This window comes from Sinocyclocheilus grahami, unplaced genomic scaffold (genome assembly GCF_001515645.1).
Source record: "Sinocyclocheilus grahami isolate Dianchi unplaced genomic scaffold, SAMN03320097.WGS_v1.1 scaffold579.1, whole genome shotgun sequence".
NCBI classification, from domain to species: domain Eukaryota; kingdom Metazoa; phylum Chordata; class Actinopteri; order Cypriniformes; family Cyprinidae; genus Sinocyclocheilus; species Sinocyclocheilus grahami.
Genome location: NW_015505758.1, coordinates 362,186 through 386,363, shown reverse-complemented (window position 1 = coordinate 386,363; position 24,178 = coordinate 362,186). Strand labels below are relative to the sequence as shown.

Genomic DNA, 24,178 nt, shown 5'->3' with positions numbered 1-24,178 from the left:
CAAGTGACTGCTGCAGAACGCACGCGAGAGAGAGACGAGGCAGCGCAAATCGTGCGTCTCATAAGTGAGTGGGGATTTACCGAACGTGGCACTTGCATGAGTTAACACTGTATGCAATACCCGCAACCTCACACCAAATTTCAGGTCGTGTAGATAGGCAAGCATATATACAAATAATTTAGTAAGTAGAAATCCGAAATTTACCTTAACATATTAAGTTAGAGGAAGATGCGACAGAATTGATGCTTGAAGAATGCACTTCCAGCAGCCATAAACAGTTGGCGGTTAAAGTTTTCTATGCACAATTTGATTTGACGAAAGTCACGAGACCTATTACTCTCTATCCAATCACGTTGATGGATAAAAATACAATTAAAATAAGCATGTAACGACCACAAACGGAGGAAAATAGCGGAGTAAAAGTACCGATACATCACTTAAAATGTACTCAAGTAAAAGTAAAAGTACACCATTTTTAAACTACTAAAAAAAGTACAATTATTGATAAAAACTACTTAATTACTGTAACGTGAGTATTTGTAATTCATTACTTCACACCCCTGAATACAAATACAAATACAAAGGACTGTACCCGTCTGCTGCAGAAACTGAAATTTTGATTCGTGTTTTAGCTAAAGCTCTGGGCCATAACACAAAGTTCCTGAGGGATGTAAATAACGATGATGATAACAGACGCTTCCATAAATGAACATAAACATGAGCCACCAAATTACCAGCCTGTGGAGAACTTTAATTTTCTTTTGCTATCTTCTCTTGTTCAATCCCACTGATGAACAGAGTTTCATGTAAATGTATCAGTGTGTGGTTTCATCTGAACACACACAGATGCTTCTATTATCACTGGAATTCATAAGTATTGTTATCAGCGCTCTTCTAGCACAGAATCTCTCTCTATAGTGCCTCTCTATATACACATTTAAATACTGTTTCCCAGCAGGATCATATTGCTTCATCTTATGCATAATATCTTCCTGACTGTGCTATAGTTTCCTCTGTGATATACTGTAAGCTTTCAGTCTGCTGTTTACAGCTGTTTCTGCTGAAATTAAAAGTTGCTATCATTGTTTTATTCTAGTTTCAGTCACTTTACTCAGAATCCTCATTTCGGCTTAATTAAGAAACATTAAATAATGCAAATCATCTTATGAATGATTTGAGGTGTGAGTCACCAGCAGCCTGAAAGGATTTTGTCCATTCCTGTCAGTTTTCTAACTGACACAAATCCCTAATGATCCAATCCATTCCCCACAGCCGAGACTGATGTCACCAAATAATCCAGGCTGCTCTTCTCATATTAGATGACTAAAGTTTGACATTTTTTGAAGAAAATGTGGTGCGTGCCTGTGTAAAGTTCACTGCTACGATGCTAGGCTGCTGTGACGGTTGACAGGGTGCTGCTATGTGTTTGCTAAGGTGTTCTGGGTATTTTTTTTTTGCATGTTTAAACATTGCTTATCACAATGTCTTGTTCTAGCTAATGAACAAAGCTTTCTTTAGCAGTTAGCAATATGCTAAGTAAGCAAGGTTGCTAAACGAAGGCATTTAGTGGTAAGCCAAGCGTTAGCTAAACTGTTAACTTGCTAACCAAAGGCAAACTGAAAACATAAACAAAATATTGTTTTAAACATTTTATCTTTGTTAATATGATGTGATATGCCATTTAAAAGACATTCATTAACATAGTTTCATGATTAAGAATGAAAACACCATTATGTGTTATTCTATCATTTCTTATCAGGCACTGAAGAGAGTAAAATGGGGCTAATGGCACACCTTAAGGGACATGTGCTTTTCACTGCTGCCATAGTGATTGATTGCAGCTTTTTATTTAAGTTACGATATGTTGTTTGGAGCTTGTTAAACGATTCTGTATTGCATTCGATCTGTTAATGTTACAGTTATTGCTGTTGGTCGGCTCTGCTGTGCTCTTGTCGTCTGGGGTAATTTACGCTGGCAGACAGCAGACCACGTCCACCGGTGTGTCAGCCATTCTGACAGCTGAAAGAGGGGCGGCCATCCATTGTGGCAGCTGTCAGACAGGCTTTTACTGGATGTGCACTCATACCTAGGGATGTTCATACACACACTAACACATGAAAGCACACACTCACAGATGAATCGACATCAAAATGAGGTGGCGACACAGAACATGACAGCGATCGGGTGACGAGTGATACACAGCTGTGTGTGTGTGTGTGTGTGAAAGAGAGATAGCACTCTGGGAAAGAATGAAAGCTGATTTCTTTGAGCTTTGACACTGCTGGCCTTTCTTTCAGCTTCACAATCATCTGATATTTCTGACTTTGTCACTTTGCCTGTTGGTGCCGAGACAGAGAGGAAATCGCACAAATATATCCCACAATCCCATTAAGTCGTGGGAGTCCATATGTGTGAGATTATGCGCGTCATACAGTATGTATCTGCGGCAGTGACATTTAAACCCTGAGATCAAATAGAAGCGTTTCAGCTGTTATTTCTCTCTTTGTCTCATTTCAGCTTCCAGTGGCAAATACCGCTGACGCTCGCAGTGGGAAACTCCAGTCACATATCAACAGAGACCATCGTCTGGGTCTCCAATAAAACAGGTACCATGAGTGTTCTCATTAATGTTTGGACATCACAAATTTACTCTAAATGTGTCATGTGTTGTAACCACCAGATACACAAAAATACACATTTTCCTTACACCTTGAAAACACATGGGCATACACATCTTAATAATTATTTTCAAAATGTTTTGAAATTAATTTTTCAAGGTAACAAGTGCTTTTTACAAATGTCATGAACTATTAATTCATAAATATCATTGTGTTTGGGGAGTCGCACCACATTATAACAAGTCAGTCATGAACTATTGCCTATTGTTATAAAAATGCCAAATTATCTGATACCATATTTTAAGAAACTTATTGACCTTGATGAATAATCATGAGAATCCTCATGATATCGTTTGCATGTCTGTTGCACTTCATGGATTTAATTTACCTGACAATTGAAAAATGTTACAAGAATGGATCAAGAATATGATTCATCAAGGCTTTTCCTTTATTATAATGTTGCTATCAACCTGACATTTTTGACATCTAAAAATATCAGAATGATTTTTAATAAGAAGAAAATAAAAACATGCTCATCATAGAATAGGTATACAAGTCACTGTATGAATTTATTGTATTTTTTTTAATACATTCTTATATCTGAACAGGAAATTTATTGTCATGTTCTTGACATATGAAGTCAACAACTGCTGTCAACCAGCAACACAAAAATACAGATAAAAGTACTACTTTAATTGGATTTCCTCATTAATTTGAACTGAATCAGCTCTTGAGAGTGCTTTAATGTTAATGTCCTTTTACAACACATACTATTCAACATATACTATTCATCTCTGAGTCACACATTCATGCAGCAGCTCCACGTCCACCATCATTAAATTCAATTCTGTTCCATTCCTTTCCTCTCCATTGGGAGAACGAGGTGGATTTTCTTCAGATGGAGCCACAGCAAGTCAAATTCCAAGAGCCGGAATTGAATTTGGTCTGCAAGTGATCCGTGTGACTCAGAGCTCAGAGTTCCTCTGATTGTGAGACCGTTTAACAGCCTCCATTTTCAGCTCACCTTGCTTTAAAAACAGCCCTCATCAGGGCTACAATGCAGATCCACAGCAGCTGAGACAGAGAAACAGAGACTGTAACTTAGAGACCCTATTTATATGCATTAACTCACCGCCTGACTCTTGCAATCTGCCCGCTGACGCTTGGATGCTCCCTGGATCACGATACACTTCAAACACATCGAGTCCACGAGCGCTCGAAAGCACTTAACCAGTGCATTTGTTATCCATGAAAAAGCACAAGGTCTGGCTGGAATATTACAAGATGAGAACGTGGCAAACACATTAGATTACAGATGTTGTGCATTATGAAATGCTGAATGCATTGTCTCTTCATGTATATTTTCATGCAGGACTGCTTTTATGAGTTCATTCCAAAGATGATAAATGTGCTGACATTTTTAAACATTGATATGAATAAAAAGCTTTGTGAGTGCACTGTCAGGCAGAATATATCAGTCTTTATGAACTACAGTGGGCAGCTTGTTTAATTTTCTGTAATATTTCATTAGAAATATATTTTGATTCTTTAATTTCTGTTATCTAATGATATTCACATCTGTCTGTGAGTGTCTAGATGTCATTTGGCGCTGAGTGTTTCTGCTCGTATGCGTGAGAGTCGAGCTACAGTGAGCTGTCAGAAGTGTCATTAAATGTTTGTTTCATGCTCTTTTTTCACTCGTGTATTTATAGAGACGCACAGAGTGGGTCACATGGGCAGCGAGACGTGGTTGCTGGGCAACATCAATCAAACGGGCTACTTCAGAGTGAACTACGACCTTCACAACTGGAGACTTCTCATTCAACAGCTGATGACCAACCCAACGGTAAACTTTCTTCCACCTCTGTCAGTCCATCATCTTTTGAGTCTTTTCTTTCACGATCCTTCCGTTTCCTCATTCTCCTCATCACTCCCGTCTCTCCTGCATGGTTCCTGCTGCATTATAAATGTCTCTGCTTGTTCTCCGCCGGCAGATCATCTCTGTGGGCAACAGGGCCGGTCTGATTGATGACGTCTTCAACCTGGCGAGGTGGGTTCTGTTTGTTACACACAGAGTCATTCAGAGCCTGAAACCTGCACTACAGATCCATTTAACGTCCTTCACACCCACAGAGACCAGTGAGGAAAAACTCTTGGAGTATAAAAGCCTGTTGAGACCAAGTCCAGATTTCAAAATGAAACAATGCATCTCTATGAACTTCACTATGGTCAAAATTAAGCAATTAAATCTATATATATGTTTAATTTTTACTGACTAAATGTTCCAATTAATTTTGTTATTCCATGAAACACAACCATTATGGTTTTAAAAGGTTTAATTTTTTCCACTTTTACAAAACTGGACCTGCATTTAAATGATTTATTTTCATTAAAAAAGTACTTCCAAATGCCTGTTTAAGTTACATTTATGAATGACACTGAGTGGATGAATCTTGAATTTCTAAAACCTAATTTCCCCCAAAAGAGCTTTATAAAAACTGAAGATTTGTTCATAAATGTCAAAGAACAGACAAGGCACTTATACCTAAAGTTGCAGCAGAGAGCAGTGAAAATGGATCGTCATCTTTTTGGAATTTCAGATGATTTCATCATGACTGACAGATCTGTATGGAAGTCTAAGTGTTGCAAGAGTTGAACACTTGTTCTTTGTATTAACATTCATCTCAGGTCTGATCATATGTCAGCCGAGACATTATTTTGGATGAGATTCCAAAACTGTCTTATTAGTTTTCTACATAAAGTGTTTGTTTCACATCCTCTGAAGCTAAAATACAGTCACCAGATATAGTGTTCAGATTCTGTTTGATCTGCTGATGCCAGAAGAATTATATGATCAAATCCTGTTATGTAGTCTGTTTTTGAAATCTCCATATGCTACTTTTCTGAAGTGGACCTAGGTAATCACTCTGAGAGAATTAGCTAATCAACGGTGATGTAAATGTGCCTAAATCTCAAAGGTAACACAGATTTTCTTCTGGTCAGCCTAAAAGGATCTTGAAAAAACAAACAGTAAAAAACAGTGCGATCCAGTCAACTTCAGTAAGACGTTCATTATTGACAGATGCAGTTCTTGCACTGTAATTCTCTTTTCTCCTTTAGCCTGAAGGCGTTACTGAAAAAAACCCTTTAGCTCATCAAGATGAGACCTGCACTGAGACTATTGAGCCGTTACTGCAATAGTGGATAATAAGACAGTGAGGGAAAACCTCTGTGTTCCCGCCTTTCCACTGCTGCCTCATTGTGTCGATCCTTCAGAGCTTCATCAGTAGCTGGAAACTCATGAACGTCTATTAATGTAAGAGGAGGAAGAGACAGAACAGTAAAGGTAGAGAAAGTTTATATAGTGCCACAGGCTGCCAAGCTGCCATTAGTCCCTTCAGGAACCACCGCTCTCCCTAAGGTCCTCTTTGTTTAATTAAAAAACTCTAACTCATTCTGCTTAACCCTTAAATGCATGAATGTTTCGCCAATCATTATTACATATTCGGGTCTTTAGTGGCCTGAACCTATATATCCACCACGGATGGACCTCTAACTGTTGCAATAGCAAAAAAACATCTTGATATTTTAACAACAATTACAGAAGAATAAAATAAAGCATTTATAATTTCCTTTTGAAACTTAAAAGGGTTCAATTTGAGCAGATGATTTTAACATCGCTGTCATCGTCAGAGCACACTTCCACAGTACATTCAGCATCTGTTTCACATTCACAATTTCAACCATATTCTCAAAACTATCGTTTTCAATGACTTCATATTCAATATTTTGATCACTGGCAGCTTATTCACCACATCCACCATCAAATGGCAGTGACATTTATATTTCTTTGCATATAGTAATTGCTCTGCAGTAAAGCCATTCAAACCAGTTCAATTTTTGCTGATGATATTTTCTTTGTTTTATGTCTGCGGTAATTATGAGTGAAACATCACATCATCATTGTGTATCAAACAGTGCCACCTTGAGAAAAAATTATGCATTGCACAAATTGAGTCATCAGATATGTAAATATAGTCGCGCAGGAAAAAATACTTTTTCATTTACATACCTCGGGTCTGTAGCGACCCTGTACATTTTTTACAAAACATTAATCAGAAAACTGGCATTCTTTCATATTTTACTATTTTTTTTCTTGTTATATTGTTTATAATGAATAGATTGAGGAATACTAAGAAAGTTGATGTCAAACTTTAAAAAACGGGAGGGAGAGGGTAGAGAATGATGTCCCGGGTCGCTAAAGACGTTAATGAAGGAAATTTCAATCGCTGGCATCTAGAATCATTCGGCAGCCAAAACAGTGTTTGAGTATCACTGATGGACTTTCTTAAACATTGAATGTTGTGTATTTACCATAGATGTGGTTTGTAAAGATTGTGAAATTCATTAGTTTTACAGGACAGTCATTTTTATTCTTCCTCCAAACTAACTGAGGAAGCTGCCAGATGCTCTGCTAGCATTAGCACCGCTCTTCATCAAACTGAAGCGACAGGCTCATCTGCCGGCGCTGTGCGGCTCTCGTCGTGGAGAATTGTATTTTTGGCCACAGATGTTTCCTAAGAATGAAGATTCAGTCAACTGACGACAAACCTGCAGGGAAACTTGTGTTTATTGCCATCTCGTTGGGCCGAGAATGGAAACATGTTCCCCTGCGTTGTGGTACGTCATGGTAATTTAGTCGGTTTATTCGGTTCGGCCTCGTTTACTGAAGAGCTGGATAATTGAATCTTAACAGGACTGAAGGCAAATCCTTTTGTTCCTGAGTTTTGATTTTAGTCAGGTTTGTACATATTGTTTCTCTCTGCTGTTGTTTACTGCTAATCCTAATAAATAAGAGCGGATGTTAACAGGATGTCTTGTTCAACCTCAGGGCTCAGATCTGTGGAGGTGGTTATTGGCTCTTACGTACTTGAGAAGCGAAAATGCCAACCTGCATATTAAAAACAGCATCATCATTAATCACAATGTGTAAAATGTCTAATTTCTCTGTAAATTACTGGGATGATGAAGAGTGTTCATATGACTCGAGTGATGTTACCTAATTAAATGCCCCTGGTGCTCATGGGAGTCACTCACAGATCAATACTGCCTCACAAAGCTCATTCAGCCTTTATTATGATTATGAATTACTGGATCAATTGAGGAGAAGGAAGCTGATGTTGGTGAAGCCTAGTTTAAGAATAAGGATCATATTTTAAGTGCATTGTTAATTGATGAATAGAATAATTGGGTTAATTGCATAGCTTTTTCATCTTTAAAGCAGAAGAGTTATTAGAATATTCGCTAGTCCCAGCTCTACAAAGATTTCGGGTTAATTAAAAAAAGAGTCTTATTCAACTTATAATGAAAACAAATTAAATTGAGTGCATATAGGCTAATACAGTGATGTATATAGGCTACTAAAAAATACAGATAACCAAAAGACAGAGAACTAGGAAATGTAGAAAACAAAACAGCACAAACACGACAAACCACTAAAGAAAGACAAGTAACAAATGAAGACACAAAGTCGTATATAGACTGGCGTAATAAGACTAACAAGACACAGGTGGAATCAATCAACAATTAACAAGGGGAAACAAGAACAGGAACTAAATGAGGCAAACTACAAACTGAAAGACTACAAAACAAAAGCACAAGGAAGACAAACAGGAAATATGTTAATCAGAGTTTGAAATGTACTTTTTCACTTTGTCTTCTAACATTTTTAAGTTACCAGCTGTTCAGAACATCTACAAGACCCCAGATTAATAAATAAATAAATATGACTCAGAACTGATCATATTTATGACTTGTTTGTGAATAACATTTGTGATCATTTCTCTTATTAATACATATGGGAAATAAATGTAAATGCTTTAACACATTGAAGATTAGCAGACAGGCTGTCAATTCATAAAGTGATCAGCTATTTACAGTTACAATTTTGCAAACATTTCTTGTCCAGTGTGTGCCATTCATTCATTCATTCATTCAATCAATCAACACACTCTAGTCTTAAATTAGCAGTTTATGGTGAGTGTAGCTTCAGTTCTACTAAACTAAATTAAAGCAAATAATAGTTGCTGTTATTACTGCAATCACTAGCTACTTGTCTTGACACACAACAGTTTGAACTTTTGTTTCTAACCTGATATTAGCGTCATCATCAGGTTTTTTCCATGGAGACAGAAGGTTTGTTTGTGGCGCTTGTAAAACATCATAACTCCTGTTGACAACTCTGTCATTTCTCACACAACTGCGAGAACGAGTTAAAGAACGGTGCTAGAATATTTGAGACGTTTTCATATTCTTTTTCCTTTGACACGATATTTTTTATGCACATAGTGAGATCTCATTTGACTCAGAGTGATGGAGCTTCTTAACAGGCCTGTTTGAAATGCTCTGCTAAAGCTCTGACTAAATGAGCTACAATTACAGGTCAATTTAGAAGAATGATTTATTTAGGAGACTGATGTGTTACTCATGAGTTATTTCAATGTCAGTGACATTTGCCTTGTTTAAAAATTAAACAGCTTTTTCATTTAGATTTTAAAAATCCAACGTGTAAATCATGTTAAAACAATTCCCTCTGTGTTCAAGAGCCACATACTGTTATTTTCAACTTGCTGACCTTGTGTGTATATGTGTGTGTTTTCACGTCCCAAAAGCACGAGAGTGATCAACTCATTCATTACTGTGCTCACTAACAGCAGGGAAAACGTCAGTGCCTCATCATAGTTTTATGGCCATGTTGTGTTCTTTTATTTTTAATGAATATTTCCCCTGAATAATGCAAAAAGAAAAGGGAAGTTTTTATGGATAGGATAAACTAAATGGCCTTATTCCAGCCGCTGCTGTTGGAATGTGGTAATAATGGAAGTGTCTCTAAATATAAATGACAGCCATTATGTCATATGCTTTATTTTTCCTCTGAAGAAGCACACTTTAATATTTGATACAAACTTTAATAGTTTCTATTAAAGGCTATATTAAAGCATTTATATACACACATATACAGTGTGTGTGTGTGTGTGTGTTACATACATGATTTGCAGTCATTTATATGCTACTGCGTCTGAAAGTGTTGAAGCTCAAAGAGAAACACACTAAGCTCTTGTCTCTGTGTCAAGACTGCATCCTTCATGTCTTGTGCACACATCAGTTAGGAAAATATATGCTTTATTCTGGTTAGCAACAGCTTGGATAACAATGGTGTATGCAAGGCTTTCTACTCTAAGGTTTAGACAAAATCCTGAAAATGTTTTGAGATAAACACATATTTATGTGTTAATTATGGTAATAGCTTAATTATTGACTTTTAAACAGTTGAATTATTGGTAGTCAATACAGCTACCCTGCTTCAGGTCTGCATTGAATGTCAGTTATTCATTTTTAATAGTTTGAGTATTGCTTTTGTTTTATGAATATTTTGGATTTTTTTTTTATATCACAGAGCAAAGATGTTATGCTGATATCCAATTTGAAAAATTTCCTTCCTTCTGTAATATATTAACAGGCTGTTCCAAGGAAGAAGAACATGGTTCCTGATCTCAATTAGACACAAACCTCTTTGAACACCTTGAGATAAAACTCTTTTCAGTTAAACGGCATTCATTTATCTTTCCTTGATATCCTAAATGCATTTGCTGCTTCACCATGGAAATGTTGAAATAGTTTGTTTTTAATTCTTCACAGCCTCAGTTGTCTCCTGCTAATGTGAATGCAAATCAGTTTCCCTGAAGATGTTAAAAACCTCCTTGGGTAGCTGTGATTAATGCCCCAATTAAATGTGTGTTGGGTGAATCTGTCCTCCAGAATTTAATGAGTCTGTTTTCAAGTCTGATCACTTCCTTTTTCGCCTGACCTCTGATAGGGAGCGCTTATGTGCCCTGCATGAAATTAAGATTATTTCCTGCATTATGAGTCAGAGAAAGGCCTTTAACAGCGCAGGTGGGACATAAATATGATCTCAACTAGATTTTTTTTAGATTTTTTGAGTGTTGCTTGGGTATGCAAAACTCCTTCCCGTGATGTTTGGGTTTCAAGAACGGTGCCAAGGAATTCTGGGTGGCCAAAGGTGTGTGCTTTAGCAAAAACCAAAGCATTCGTTGGATTCTAGACTCTTGGAAATTCTCGTCTCTCTTTTGTTTTTGCTCTAAGGATGTCGGCCACTTCTCTTTTTTCCCACTCTCATGAGAGACTTGTGGGAGTTTCTAAAAGACTGAAGGGAAAGTCAGAAGGAAACATGAAAAGAAAATAAATAAGGTACTGATGTGTGGCCTAGAAACACAGTCTCATTTGACTAGAGCCCAAGATCCTGCTGAAGTACATCTGGGATTTGATGTGCCGCTCCAAATGACAGTGAATATGTGCTGTTAACGCTTATGTCTGTGTTTTAGAAGAGATCTTATGTATTATGGAGTTATGCAAATTGAACACGACTGTAGCCGTACAGGAGAAGCTGTTTTTTTGTTTCTTACAGCACATTATGACTCCCCACGCAAAGCACAATGCCTGGCAGTTATTCTAAACGAATAATGATGAACAAAATGAACTGTTTGTAATCAAATGTTAACGATGTATCTTCCAAAGGGGAAATATGTGTATAAATGAGTTGCTAGTGTCTGATCCTCATGCTTGCTTTCTTTTCTCTAGAGCGGGGTATTTGCCCCAAAACGTCCCCCTGCAGATGATCTCATATTTGTCTCAGGAGACTGAGTTTCTGCCATGGCATGCTGCTAGTCGAGCTCTTTACCAGCTGGACAAACTCCTGGACCGCACTGAAGACCACAGCCTGTTCAGCGTGAGTCTGATCTCACATCAGTTTGCTGTTTATTGTATTTTAACCTTGACTAGAGCAATGAGAAAGACACGGCTGATATCTAGCAGCACGTCTCAGATGACTCAAACTCACTGCCAGACAGATCAAACTCAAAAATTCCTCTGATCATCATCCAAAACAGCAGTCCAAAATGTTTCCAGACACAATGCCTGTTTGCTGCAGCATTTTATAAACTCATACGTACTAAAACAGTGTCAAATCTCCACCATTGCTAATGTTCAAAATATACAACCATATTTCTCATACTATTTCTGCAGTCTACACTATGAATGTTATGCGAAGAATGCAGTTTTTCTGCATGTGTGTGATAACCAGATGGCACACTAAAATTATATTTAAAAGTATAAGGAGTATATAAAAGTATAATACCAAAAAAAGCACTGTGAACATTTCCATGTTGCATAAGATTGTATGCAGTATGCAGTGTGCTAGTATTCCATTCTGAATGCAGCCTAACGTGACAGTGTCTGTTTCCCTGTCTTACCTGTCCACCTGCTTTCATATTCATTTATCACTTCGTTATTCAAAATATCACGCAAACGCCTACCCACAATCCCTCGGTGCGCATGAGTCATTTCTGCCCCTCCTCTGTAATGGACGATGCTTTAGTGTCAGCAGTGAGAGTGTGATGAATTTAATAGCTTCTTCTCTCTATTTCTCTCCATCATTGTGTTTACTGTGAGACAAAGCAGATGTTTAGGATGTAACGCAAGACAGGAAACAGCTGGAACAGATTAGTCAGGACACTTCAGTCATGTGACCAGGTGTTTCAACCTGCCAGACCAAATCCCTCTGTGTGTGTGCGTGTGCTGGCCAGTGTATTTTGGCCCGTTCACACACAAACACAGCATCACTAATTGTCAAACTGAGATTAATTTGTTGGCAAAATAAGAATATGTAACTCAATTGCTGTAGTAACAGCTTGACAAGCTGTAGGCACCTGATCCGCCACAGTATGTAAAACAATGTCCTCTACAAGCCTTTATGTGCTTTTATCCGTGTAAGTGTGTGTTAAGAATTGAATTGCGGCATAGCAGGGTCTAATTGTGATCATTCACTCGTCTCAGTAAGAGGGCATGAAGGAGAGCAGCCATGACATTACCTGCTGCGACATTTCCCTCAACCATATGGCGAGTCAAAACACACACACACACACACACACACACACACACACACACACACTTGTACTGTTTATATGTTATCAGTTACATTATATATCAATGAAAATGTTTGCACTTAGGCAAAAGTGAGAAATACTAATTTACATTTGAAACTTGGTGAGATGATAGCTAAGTAATTAGGTAAACCCAAAGAAACAAAAACAAACAATAATTGGATGAAATTCACAATTATAATACAGTCAAGATGTACAGACTTAACATTATATGAGGCAGTATCAGACAGATGTAGATTTGACTCTGTGTGTGAAGATCAAATGGTAGTATATGTGTCTGCATTTAGCTGTGGCTATGTGGCAATGTGTAATCATGCTCCAAACAAAGGCAAGCAAGTTTTACAATTGTGATGCAAATTTGGCCCTGTTGTAACAGGGAGCCAGCCTGAGAATGTGAGTATGAGGTGTGATCTGGCTCAATGGCCTACAGGCCTTGATCACTATCAGCACCTCTGTGCCTTCAGGAATGCCAAATGGCCCTTTTGTTACTGAAGATAGGTTTGGGACAGGAAAGCAGAAGTCTTTGATAATTTTTGACCTTACACACGCACACACACGCGCGCACACACTTGTACTGTATACAATACAATACAAAACAAAACAATTAAAAAAAACTAATAATTTAAATCCTGGTCTCAACATGGCAACCGTACTGACTCTTTTCTGCCTTTTGTTTTGCACTTTTGTTTGCTTTTGCTTGACTTTGCGTTTCTTGTTATGTTTTGCTTCAATAATTTCTTTGCTTCCCTCTCTGTTTTGTTTTTTGTTTTGTTAGGACTATGTTCTTAGACAGGTGGAACCGAAGTATCACAAGTTGGGCTGGCCAGCCACTTCCCCCGAGGGCTCCTTCATGCAGGCGTCTTATCAGACCGAGTGAGTCTTGAATTTCGTATTTCTTGAATTATATATTACAGTTATAAACATATATGTGGTCTAAGTAAGGACACCGAATTGCAAAGTGTGAGTGAGATATTTTCCTCCTCAGAGATGGGAGGAAAACTACCTCAGTAGTATTTAATTTTTAATTTTCCCCTTCCTCCATCTTTAACTTCCTGCTGATGTACTTTCCTGCTGGTATCCTTCCCATTTTTTTCCTTAGAGAGCTTCAGAGAGAGGTAATAATGCTGGCCTGCAGTTTTGGAAACAAACACTGTCACCGGCAGGCTGTTTCTCTCATTTCAGACTGGATTTCCAGCAACAAGAACAGGTGAGCAAATTAACAGAATTTACAGAATGACACCCACACCTAAACACAGGTGTGACCTGGTGGACAAAAAATGAATGTAATGCACATTCACAACAGATATGTTATAATTTCTGGAATTTTATTGCTAAACTCATCCAAATGTATCGCAAAATATGACTGCTTATTGTTCTATATGTTCAACCCTGCCAATATTCATACAGTAGGAGCTTCATTCCAAGTGTCTATGGCAACACACATTTGTTCATCTAATTTGTTTTTCCTGCTTCCCACAGCAATGTTCACATTCATGCATGCAGGATCACACTGTCAAACACACCATGCCACCGGCAGGGACTAATGACCATAATGGAGAACAAACAGGATCGTGGGTGTGTGTTCTTACTCTGCCCAAGATATTGTGTTCGCCCAGCTTTTAGGAATTTTTTTTCTTTGTGTTTGAGCCAAACAGTGGGCAGCATGCCTACAAACACACAAAAGACCATATATATAGAGCACACTGGCAACCTCAGTCAAATAAGGGGGAGGGTGGACCAACTCCATGGTAAGGCTAAAAGTATGTAACCTAATGGTTAGCAACTAATCTGAACGCCTCTGATTGGCCACTACATTCATAAGCTAAACAGAATCATGTGTGATATGTTATAACGTGCAACACTGTAAAAAACATAAAAAGAAACATGATGCAAGATGAGCAGATGTATATTCAATGCCACAATTGACACTTTTCAATCCATTTTCAATTTATTCGCGACAGGCCTAATAGATTAGATTTAGTTTAGTAGATTTTGTTTAATCGTGTTGTGGCATTTTTGCCCCAAACCCTCGTTAATTTCTGGCCTGTGGCCAGGGTAAAGCTAAATCTTTCCCAGCCTTACCTATGCCTTAGTTGCATTGGAAATTTGCTAGCTGGCTTCTTCAAAACTGAGCCTCAAATTGACAGACAGACAGACCTTAAATACACACATACAAAGGCTTTATTACACATAAAATGTGTTACATATTGACCTTGGCTTCATATAATGTGAATATAATGACTTCTGAGGCCTCTAACATGACTCTAATAAAAGCGGGCTGCTCAATTTAAAAGCTTTTTGGCCTAATATTCCTGCTTTCAACATGTGAAATACACACTCAGTTGAATTCAACCAGTGTTTGACCTGCTCAGTCAAAGACTTTCCACTCTTTTGGCCTGAAACTACTCAATTGCTCTGACAGTGGCTCTGCAATTATTACCCCGTGGAGTCCAGTAAGAGGTTTCTGATCATGTCAGAACACACAGGAAGTCTCTGTACTGAACACAATCCCTCCTGCTAGACATATCATCATGTGGACAGGTTAGTCTAATCCACTGCTAGAGTTAGAGCTCATGAAAGCACTCATATTTGAGATATTTTTTTACATTTAAGGCATTTAGCAGATACTTTTATCCAGAACGACTGATTAAAAATGCTTTAATTTCTCTTGTACGACTGTCAAAGTCAACAAATGGCAAGAAATAAGTTCTGAAATTCATCTGCTAGAGATTAACCTGCCTTTCGTCTACATTGTTTTTATGTTATTACTGTAGTTATACCAACCTTTTGATACTGATTATTGCTTATAAGTTTGGCAATTTTAACTACATTTTGCATTTTATGGATATGTCATATTTGTATTGTGCTGTTTTCCTCTTACCTGTCTGCAGAAGTCTGGATCTGCCAGATGTGTCCTTCACTGTCCTTTTCTTCAAAAATGACCTCCAGTCCTACTGGGACAATACAATTTTTTAGTACAATAAAAAGAATCTGTTCAGTTTGATATTCAGCGATGAGCACATCATAAAAGAGGAATGTGTTTGACCTTTATGTCTTTTTATGGTTTAGGTGATGATAATGTCACAGGAATGACCCAGCAGCGTGTATGAGCTGCAAAGACAGGCTTCAGATCACTGTACAGCCAAAGACAAACACTGACAAATCCATCTCATGTGCTTTACTGATTATAAACAGGAAACCACAGCCTTAAAAAAAGAAAACTAAAGAAAATTAAAGACCGGTTAAAGTAAACCAGTCCAGCTGAATTTTTAGTATAGTGAATTAAGTGAATTAACAATACAGTTTTTGTCTCTATTGGAAATAAATACAATGTAAAATGCACAAAAAAACTTTATACATTGTTTCAAGAACAAAAGCGTCCGGCAGACATATTGCACGTTCCCTGCAAAATCTCATATCAGCCTTTTATTATAAACATGTCTCCTCCACTGTGGCAAATATTTGAGAAAATTGAACCTTCATATTCAGGTTACAATAGGAAAAGTTATAGAAGTCAAAACTAGATTTATGGTTTGTGCTGTTACCCATTTTTATTGTGAAAATATATGAAATTCATGAATTTTCTCGATATAATGGCAGCTAACGGAATGTCACAAATATTATTCTTTATTTATTAATCTTTTTCTGAAATCACTTATCGTTCCTATCAGTGGCAGTCATAAACAAGACATCACTTTCACAGGTGTGGAAATTTCAGTCTATACGCTCCAATTGGTTGTGACTTGATTTCATATCTTACTGAAGGTGCCGTTTTCTGTATTGCTACACTGAAAACTCCCAGAGGCTCCGACGGCTCATCCAGAATCAGCAGGTCTTTATTGAGCTTTGTTTGAGCAAATCAAAAGTTCAGTCACTGTATCGCCGCGGCTCCTCCAGAGGTTTAATGTTATTTCTTCTTCCTGTACGAATATTACATGCATCGCCTCACAGCCTGAGATGCGTTTGTCTCTGTGTAGCTCTACTGTAGACGTTTATTCTTTTCTGAGATTTATAACCAGATGATATCAAGAGTCCAGAGAGGGCTCTTACTTATGACCGATATATTGCTGGACAATATATTGCTCTGTGACTCAATTTGGGAGGCCTGCAATGATGATTTGGGTGAAATGTTCACCACTTAAATTATGTGCTCACTAAAAAGCATCGAATCAGATCAGCTGGTGTTATTATGGACATTTTTCGTTGTGCCAGAAGACATGTGATTCGAAGTGATCGCAGACAGCAGAAGACCACTTGAACCAAAAGTGGTCTGTGTTTATCGTGGTGTGCCTACTCTGGAGCGAGGATACCAAGGAGATTCCAGAATTATCACAGACTTTATTTACCACAGGGAAAACCACACGTAGGACACGGGGATCAACGTTCAATTCCAGACAAGGGAAACTCAGAAACACAGGGTTTATATTATGGGACTAATCAAGGAAATCAATGGGACACAGCTGGGATCAAATAAACACAATAAGGGCAGGAACAGGAAGACCAAATAAGGGCAAGGAAGGCACATGGGGAGCAAAACACACACAAAACAAGGAACAGAGTGTGACAGTTTTGAATCTAAGAGTGTCTTATTATTTTAAATGATATTTCGTGCATTTCCAACATTTTGAATGGATAGAAGAATCCGCAAAAGAAAGATCAACTTCTCACAGAAGCATGCAAATAAAAACATCTATAAATACACAAACTGTTTTTCACTGATTCTTCGGGAGGTGAAACATTGACTTGATTTGCTATCTTTAAACAACCCTGAGGACGTAACAAATTCCTGCTGTGAAAAATGCTCTCTTTAGGAAAATGTCATTCTCAAGAATTAAAACTAAAAAGGTGTGAACACAATGTGATCTAATGGTGTGTAAATAGCCTTTAGTAAATGTTTAATCAACAGACTTGGTCATAGAGAGGAATGCTAATCACCTCTAGCATTCAGTTTGCATAAATGCTAATGTATCAACATTATTAACTATTTTCCATGTATTCATGCACATCAAAGAAAATAATACATTAATGTTTTTAGCTCCATCAATACACTTGTAAATGTTAAATATGAGAATTTAAATGCTAAAATTAGCATGTATTATTTATTAGCATTTATTAGCATTTATAGTCATTGTGCGTCTTCACTGGAATGCTTTGGTCTTCTATCCCACAGGATTCCACCCAACGTGCGGGACATTGTGTACTGCACAGGTGTTTCTCTGATGGATGAGGATGTTTGGGAGTTTATCTGGATGAAGTTTCACTCCTCTACAGCCATCTCGGAGAAGAAGGTTCTTCTGGAGGCCTTGACCTGCAGTGACAACATCTTCCTGCTCAACAGGTCAGTCGATATTCTTATACCTCATTAACAATGCTTTATCATGTCAAAGAAATTCAAACAACAAGCCACTGTAGCATGGCACGTTTATCAATCAGTCTTAGCTGAAAGTTTTAGCTTCTTTTTGGCTTGGAATCTCAGTACCATCCACCAACCTCTTCACGGGCGATTCTAGGATTTTCGGTTTAGGGGGGCTCAGCCCCCAGTGAGGGTATAATAATAGCCTAATAAAATACATACACACACATATATATATATATATAAGATAAAAAATGTTTGATTAATGGGGGTTGTATATTAAACTTATTGCAGTATTCCACTGTATTGCATAGATAGGTATAATATTTGAGTACCGAATAAGCCAAATTTAAGTCTTCATGATCTCACACACAACCCGCTTACTGTACAAACACAAATTTTTACTGTTTGCATTTCTAGTACAACCCTCTTTCCTTATCTCAAGTATGCAAACCTCTTTGCCACATGCACTGGAATATGTATTATATTGAAAGTTACATTTTCAAATGAAAATGGCAACATGATCGTTTTATAAAGCGTATATGCGTTCATATGTGCTTCATTTTCGCTGGAGGAAACAGCTGTGGTGTGACGAGGGGTGAACGCAGTGAAAACTTAGGCTACAGTAGATGGGGAACCGATTATTGCTCCCCCATGATATTTTGTAAACTGGATTTATGACAAAGAACTGCACAGATGCAGATATTATAACAATCTATCGAGAAACACACACCGTGTCCTCTGTTTCTCATTCTGCACCCCCGCGGTCTGCGGTTTGTGGGAAAACGCTGAAAGACGGGGAGGAGCCAATCGAAGTCTGCCGCCGGTTTCATATGAAATTTAAAGGGGATGGAGGCGATCACGAATTCGTGTACAGTTTATGGAGCTAATCGCAAGATTTTAGGGGGGCCAAGTAGTCATTTTAGGGGGGTCTATAGCCCCCTAAAAATGGCCTAACGACGCCCATGCCTCTTCATTCACTTTTTCATGATTTTGGGGTGTTTCTGCCATTTTATTGATAGCAGGAAGTGTCTGGAGATCTCTGTATGGCACGTCTGACTAGAACTCACTAGTTAGTTTGCAGTCTACTGTACCTCAATCCCATTCAGTCCTCTCCTCCACATCATGTCACTCACACCAGCAGAGCTGCACTCACTCCACTGATGGGGCAGTAAAGACAATGGCTGCCGTAGGAGCTTTTCCCACAAGTCTCCACGGTGTCTTAAATCATCTCCCAACTCAATAGCAGGATGAGGATGGTGACGGATTACACCCTGTCCAGAGTAGACGAGGATCTCAGAGCCTACACATATTCTGAAGCAGATTCACTGCGGGTTCGACATCTCCATTTATTCTGTTGCATTTGGTCGTTGTTTTATGGATGCACTGAGAGAAAAAAACATTCCCATATAAAGAGACCCAGCATGACCCTTCTCTACAGTGAGTGCTCAGCACTCAACAGGCTGATTCCTGTGGGACGGATTCAGTGTGAGGCTGTTGAGCGGGATATGGTTTGCCTCACTAGAGGAAGAAGATAAATAGCACCACACTTAGTAAGCACACATCTCAGTGCTCTACATCCATGCATTTTCATCTTCATGGTTAGATACTATTCATCATATTATAGTCAGCAAGGAACATTTTCATTTTTTCCTATAGTGGTAATTGCCTTCCTTGAAGGTAAAATCAATGAGTTTTTTCTCACTCTCAGTGATCCATGACTCAGCTGTCATACACAATACACCTAGACACAACATCTGAAAGTCATGAAGCTGAACCATGAATACAAAATCATCTTCAGGAACCTCCATAATTCCCAGCAGTACAAAATCTCGGAAGGGCATCCTGCTTCTGAACATTCTCTTCAACCAATCAGATTGCACAGTTATTTGGTTTCTTAGCAGAGGTGGACAGTAACGAATTACATTTACTTGAATATTAAGTACACTTTTTGAGTATCTGTACTCTACTTGAGTATTATTTTTTTCTGGAAACTTGCTACTTCAACTTCAAAAATGGCTGCTATTACCATATATAATAAACCTTACTACTCAGGCTTACTGGTAAATTGCTGCTAAAAACTGGTCAAGGAAGAATAAAATTCTGAAAAAAAAAATTTAATTGTCAAAACACTGCATGTAAATACATCAATATTTTTTTTTTGCAAAGAAATTATCAATAAGTAGGTTAAATGATCACACTGGTCAAAATGTTTTACTTCACTTTTTTTACAACTTTGGAATCTAAACTGGGAATCAATAAGAATTTAAATCAAGAAGCAGAATCGGAATGGATAAAAGGAAAACAATACCAAACCCTAGCCACATGTTGTGACGTTCACTGATTCATGAGCATTTTATGAACACTGATCAGTTGATGGCAAAATTCAAAAAGACGGTTCTTTGGCGCAACTTGTACACCCATGGCCATACTGAGAGAGTGTGTTCCAGTATTCTGAAAAGACTAAAGATTTGTTTTCTTTTCAATGTTTGCTTGGTTTGCCTAGAATGAACCATATCATAGCCTTCAATATCTCTTTGAAAAATAACTTTGTAACTTTTAAACAAGTATTAAAATGAGTTCAATGTAGCTGTAGGAGTGTTAAATAAAAAATAAAGTTGATTATCTTCATTCAGTTGTTCCATTTCTATAGGTTTGGTAACATAAAAGCTCTTAATTCCAAAGATAATACAAGCTAATCAGTGTATTCAGTAGGTTGCATTAGTGGCATAAGGTATTGTAAGTATACAATGTGACAATAAAACAATGCATTTACTTTTTATTTTTGATACTTAAGTACTTTTAAAAGCATGTACTTAAGTAAAAACCTGACTTTACAACTTTCACTTGTAGTGGAGTAGTATTTGACCAGTAGTATCTGTACTTTCACTCAAGTAATGCAGTTGTGTATTTTGTCCGCCTCTGTTTCTTAGTGAGTGAAGCAGATCAATTATTGCCATTAGCTGGATCAAGCTTTTTTGCTGGATCAAGCTTTTTAGTGGTTAATAAGCTGGACTAACAGCCAGTGTGGCCAACCTGGTTAAAGCTGCAAGAACATCTTGGCTGGTAGTTCTAAAACACACCTTGGAATCATTAGCTGGGTTTCCATCCAAAGTTGCAAATTTAACTTATGTGCAAAATTGTAATATCGAATAAACATTTGTGAATAAGCAACATTTCCATCCAACAAGCAAAAGAGGAACAAAATCGTCACTTCCTGATAAACTGGCTCTAAATATAACTAAGAAAAGAAGGAAAAGCCAACAATTTTCATATACAATAAATGACTTGCGCCTCAGAGCGAGCAGACAAAACACAATAAATGCGGTCATTGCTTTTGGAGATAAATATACCTGCTGTTAGAGAACACAGTCATGTAAGACAGTTCTGGGAGACAGTTCTTATACAGAAATACTTTGATGATAGACTTTGCTCAGGCATTTCAGAATGACCATAACAACATGTCAGATGCTGTTTTAAGTATAAAACCACACAATCTGTCAGGTATCTGCCTGTATTTGAAGTGATGCTGGTGTCGGTTCATTCAGAGCCCCCCCCCCAGGAACCCAAAGACTGGGGAAATGTAAAATATTTCATGACTGCAACATTCAAGCGTCTACCTTTGCTCTTGTGTCTGATGTAAAAGACTGGAGAAGACCTCTGGAAACAGTTCATTGATTTCAGCCACACTTGAATTTCACACAGCATGCACAAGCAAAGCTCCGCGTCCCAGATGAGCTGTGTGTGTGAATGTGTGTGTTTGTGAAATTTAATCTACCATAGAGAAAACTGCCCTGTGTTTGGAGTGAAGGATGGGGTGTATGGAGTCTGTGTTTAGTATTGATTTCTATAGCATGAAGTAAATTGTATCTCCCTCCTCTATGTTTGTACTTCTTTCTATGATGTATGTTGTGATCCAGTGGGCCGAAAAAAAATTCCTCTCCACTACTGGAATGTGTGTGTATGTATGTGTGTTTTAGCTGATCGCACTTCCACTCTGACTGCTAACCTACAGATGTTCCTGCAGTCTTATAGACTGAAATCTCAGTAAAAGGAAAAAAAATCACAGCTGTAATCACTTCCTGTTCATTCATCACACTGGAAATTGAAGTTCAGGTCAAGTGCTTTGCATTGTAGGACACAGTATTCCATGCTGCTCTGGTTGTACACCATATTGCGATCAATAAAGTAGTTATCCTTCACATATAGAAAACGTACATACTGTGCACAGTGTACATTCTATATACTGAAGTCAATAATATGCTAGTATGCTAATCTGAACATGCTAACGTTTATGCTGGCATTATCAGTCATGAACAAAACAAAATGGCAAGCTATGCTGACAACGCCCGACGTTTTCACACGGTCACAATTATACTTGCTAGAAATCAATTACACAAGTCCAAAATCAGAATTTCTAAGTGCAAACTTAGAAAAAGAAACTTGTCTGAAAGCTTGTTCGCACTTGTACTTAGAGGAAGCTGGAGATGTCACGGTTGCGAGCTGTGAAGCTGCCGTCCACACACAGATGTGAGCTTTGTCACAGTGGCAATAATCTCCAGGGTGTTTGCCAAAAAAAGGTGCTACAAATTACTCCGCGACAGATGAAGGCAAAAGCGCTCCGTGGCAGCGTCTTTATGTGAAACATCTTATTTCCTATTTCTCCCTTTTTCATCTACTTGACATTTCGCACCTGTCCGGAATAGCCTTTGCGGCCGGGGTAAAAAGTAACCAGTCCACTAAAGTCCCATTGCAGGTGCATTTATTGTGCAATCGGTGACAAAGGTCCCCAGAATCAAGTTAGACATATTACAAAAACGAAACAATCAAAATCTTAAAAAGTCCATTCACTGCCATTGTGAATCGAACAAGAGCACAAGCACGCCAACCTTGCCGCCAGAGCACATCTCTTGCGGCATTTTACATTCTAAACCCCGCCCTCGGGAGCGTACCACTCTATGGGTAAGCCCAGGCACAATTACCATATACAACCTTTAGCCATACAGACACATACTACATACAAATCCCGAATATCAATACAGTTTTAAACCCACAAGACATAAGCATGAAAGACCACCCAGAAATACATTTGTTTCACGGCAACTGTATGGACCCTTCTACTGACCTCAAGAAAACATGGACCGGTCTATTCAGGTGACACGAATACCAGGTCTAAATACCTCAAGGTTTATACAGCACAGATTTGGCAACTGATGTTTCACTGCTAGTAAGTATATCTGTTAATCTGTATAAACTATCAAATAAATGTTTTAACACCATGAATAAGTCTTATGGTTATTTGTACAATGAGTATTGGTATAAACAGAACTTATACATGCTGGTCACATTATGTTAACTGGCTAAATCACACAACACATTGAACATGTACAGACTTGAACATAATACACACATTAATTCAACACACACCAAACACATCTTACACCGCTTCGTCTGAGTCAAACATTACATAAGTCCGTGTACAGATGTCAATGCCGGCAAACAGACCGTGTAATGCTACCTGCTCTGTGTGTGTGTGTATGTTATGAGGGTACATGCCCATAGTTCATAAATGGTCATGGGTTAGCTCCGTGACAGCACCAATTTGAAGCAAATGGTTCTTTCTGCATTTAATTTGGTCTTTTCAGGTTAATTACTTTTTGAAGATGCTGACTCACAGTCTTGAAAACATATTTGAATAATTGTGTTTCGCCAGGCCTGTCAGCGGCTGTCTTTGCTGAAAATGGCGAAGAAATAATGTGTTTGGTATTTCTGATTTACGCAACCTTGAAACGGATTACAAAATGTATTATGAAAAGCATAATTAGTAAAGATATAACAAATATGAAAAACTAACGAAACGTCTCTAGGTTACGTATGTAACCATGGTTCCCCGAGGGAACAAGACGCTGCGTCGAGTCGCTTTGGGAACGCCCTTGCGTCATGGCGTTCTGAAGCACATGTCAAATCAGTCCAATGGAGCAGCGAGACGTCACAAGCAGGGTGACATAAGCACCAGAAAGTATAAAAGCGCATCCAGCAGAGCGCAAACCAGCTCCGATGAAGTAGCGCCTGCAGGGATGCAGGGAGTATGGCAAAGCGTCTCGTTCCCTCGGTGAACCATGGTTACATACGTAACCTAGAGACGTTCCCCTTCAGGAACTCGAGCTGTGTCGAGTCGCTTTGGGAAC

At 38.2% G+C, this 24,178-nt stretch overlaps 1 protein-coding gene across 1 annotated transcript in view; it reads left to right on the top strand.

The window, feature by feature from the left end:
• LOC107556777 (thyrotropin-releasing hormone-degrading ectoenzyme-like) overlaps positions 1-24,178 on the top strand; it is a 154,744-nt gene that overhangs the window by 121,784 nt on the left and 8,782 nt on the right. Inside the window, exons 10-16 of the mRNA XM_016239983.1 lie at positions 2,518-2,606; positions 4,331-4,464; positions 4,613-4,668; positions 11,277-11,424; positions 13,413-13,510; positions 13,737-13,844; positions 17,808-17,975. Of these exons, the coding sequence (XP_016095469.1) occupies positions 2,518-2,606; positions 4,331-4,464; positions 4,613-4,668; positions 11,277-11,424; positions 13,413-13,510; positions 13,737-13,844; positions 17,808-17,975 (801 nt within the window). The remainder of the gene's footprint in view (positions 1-2,517; positions 2,607-4,330; positions 4,465-4,612; positions 4,669-11,276; positions 11,425-13,412; positions 13,511-13,736; positions 13,845-17,807; positions 17,976-24,178) is intronic.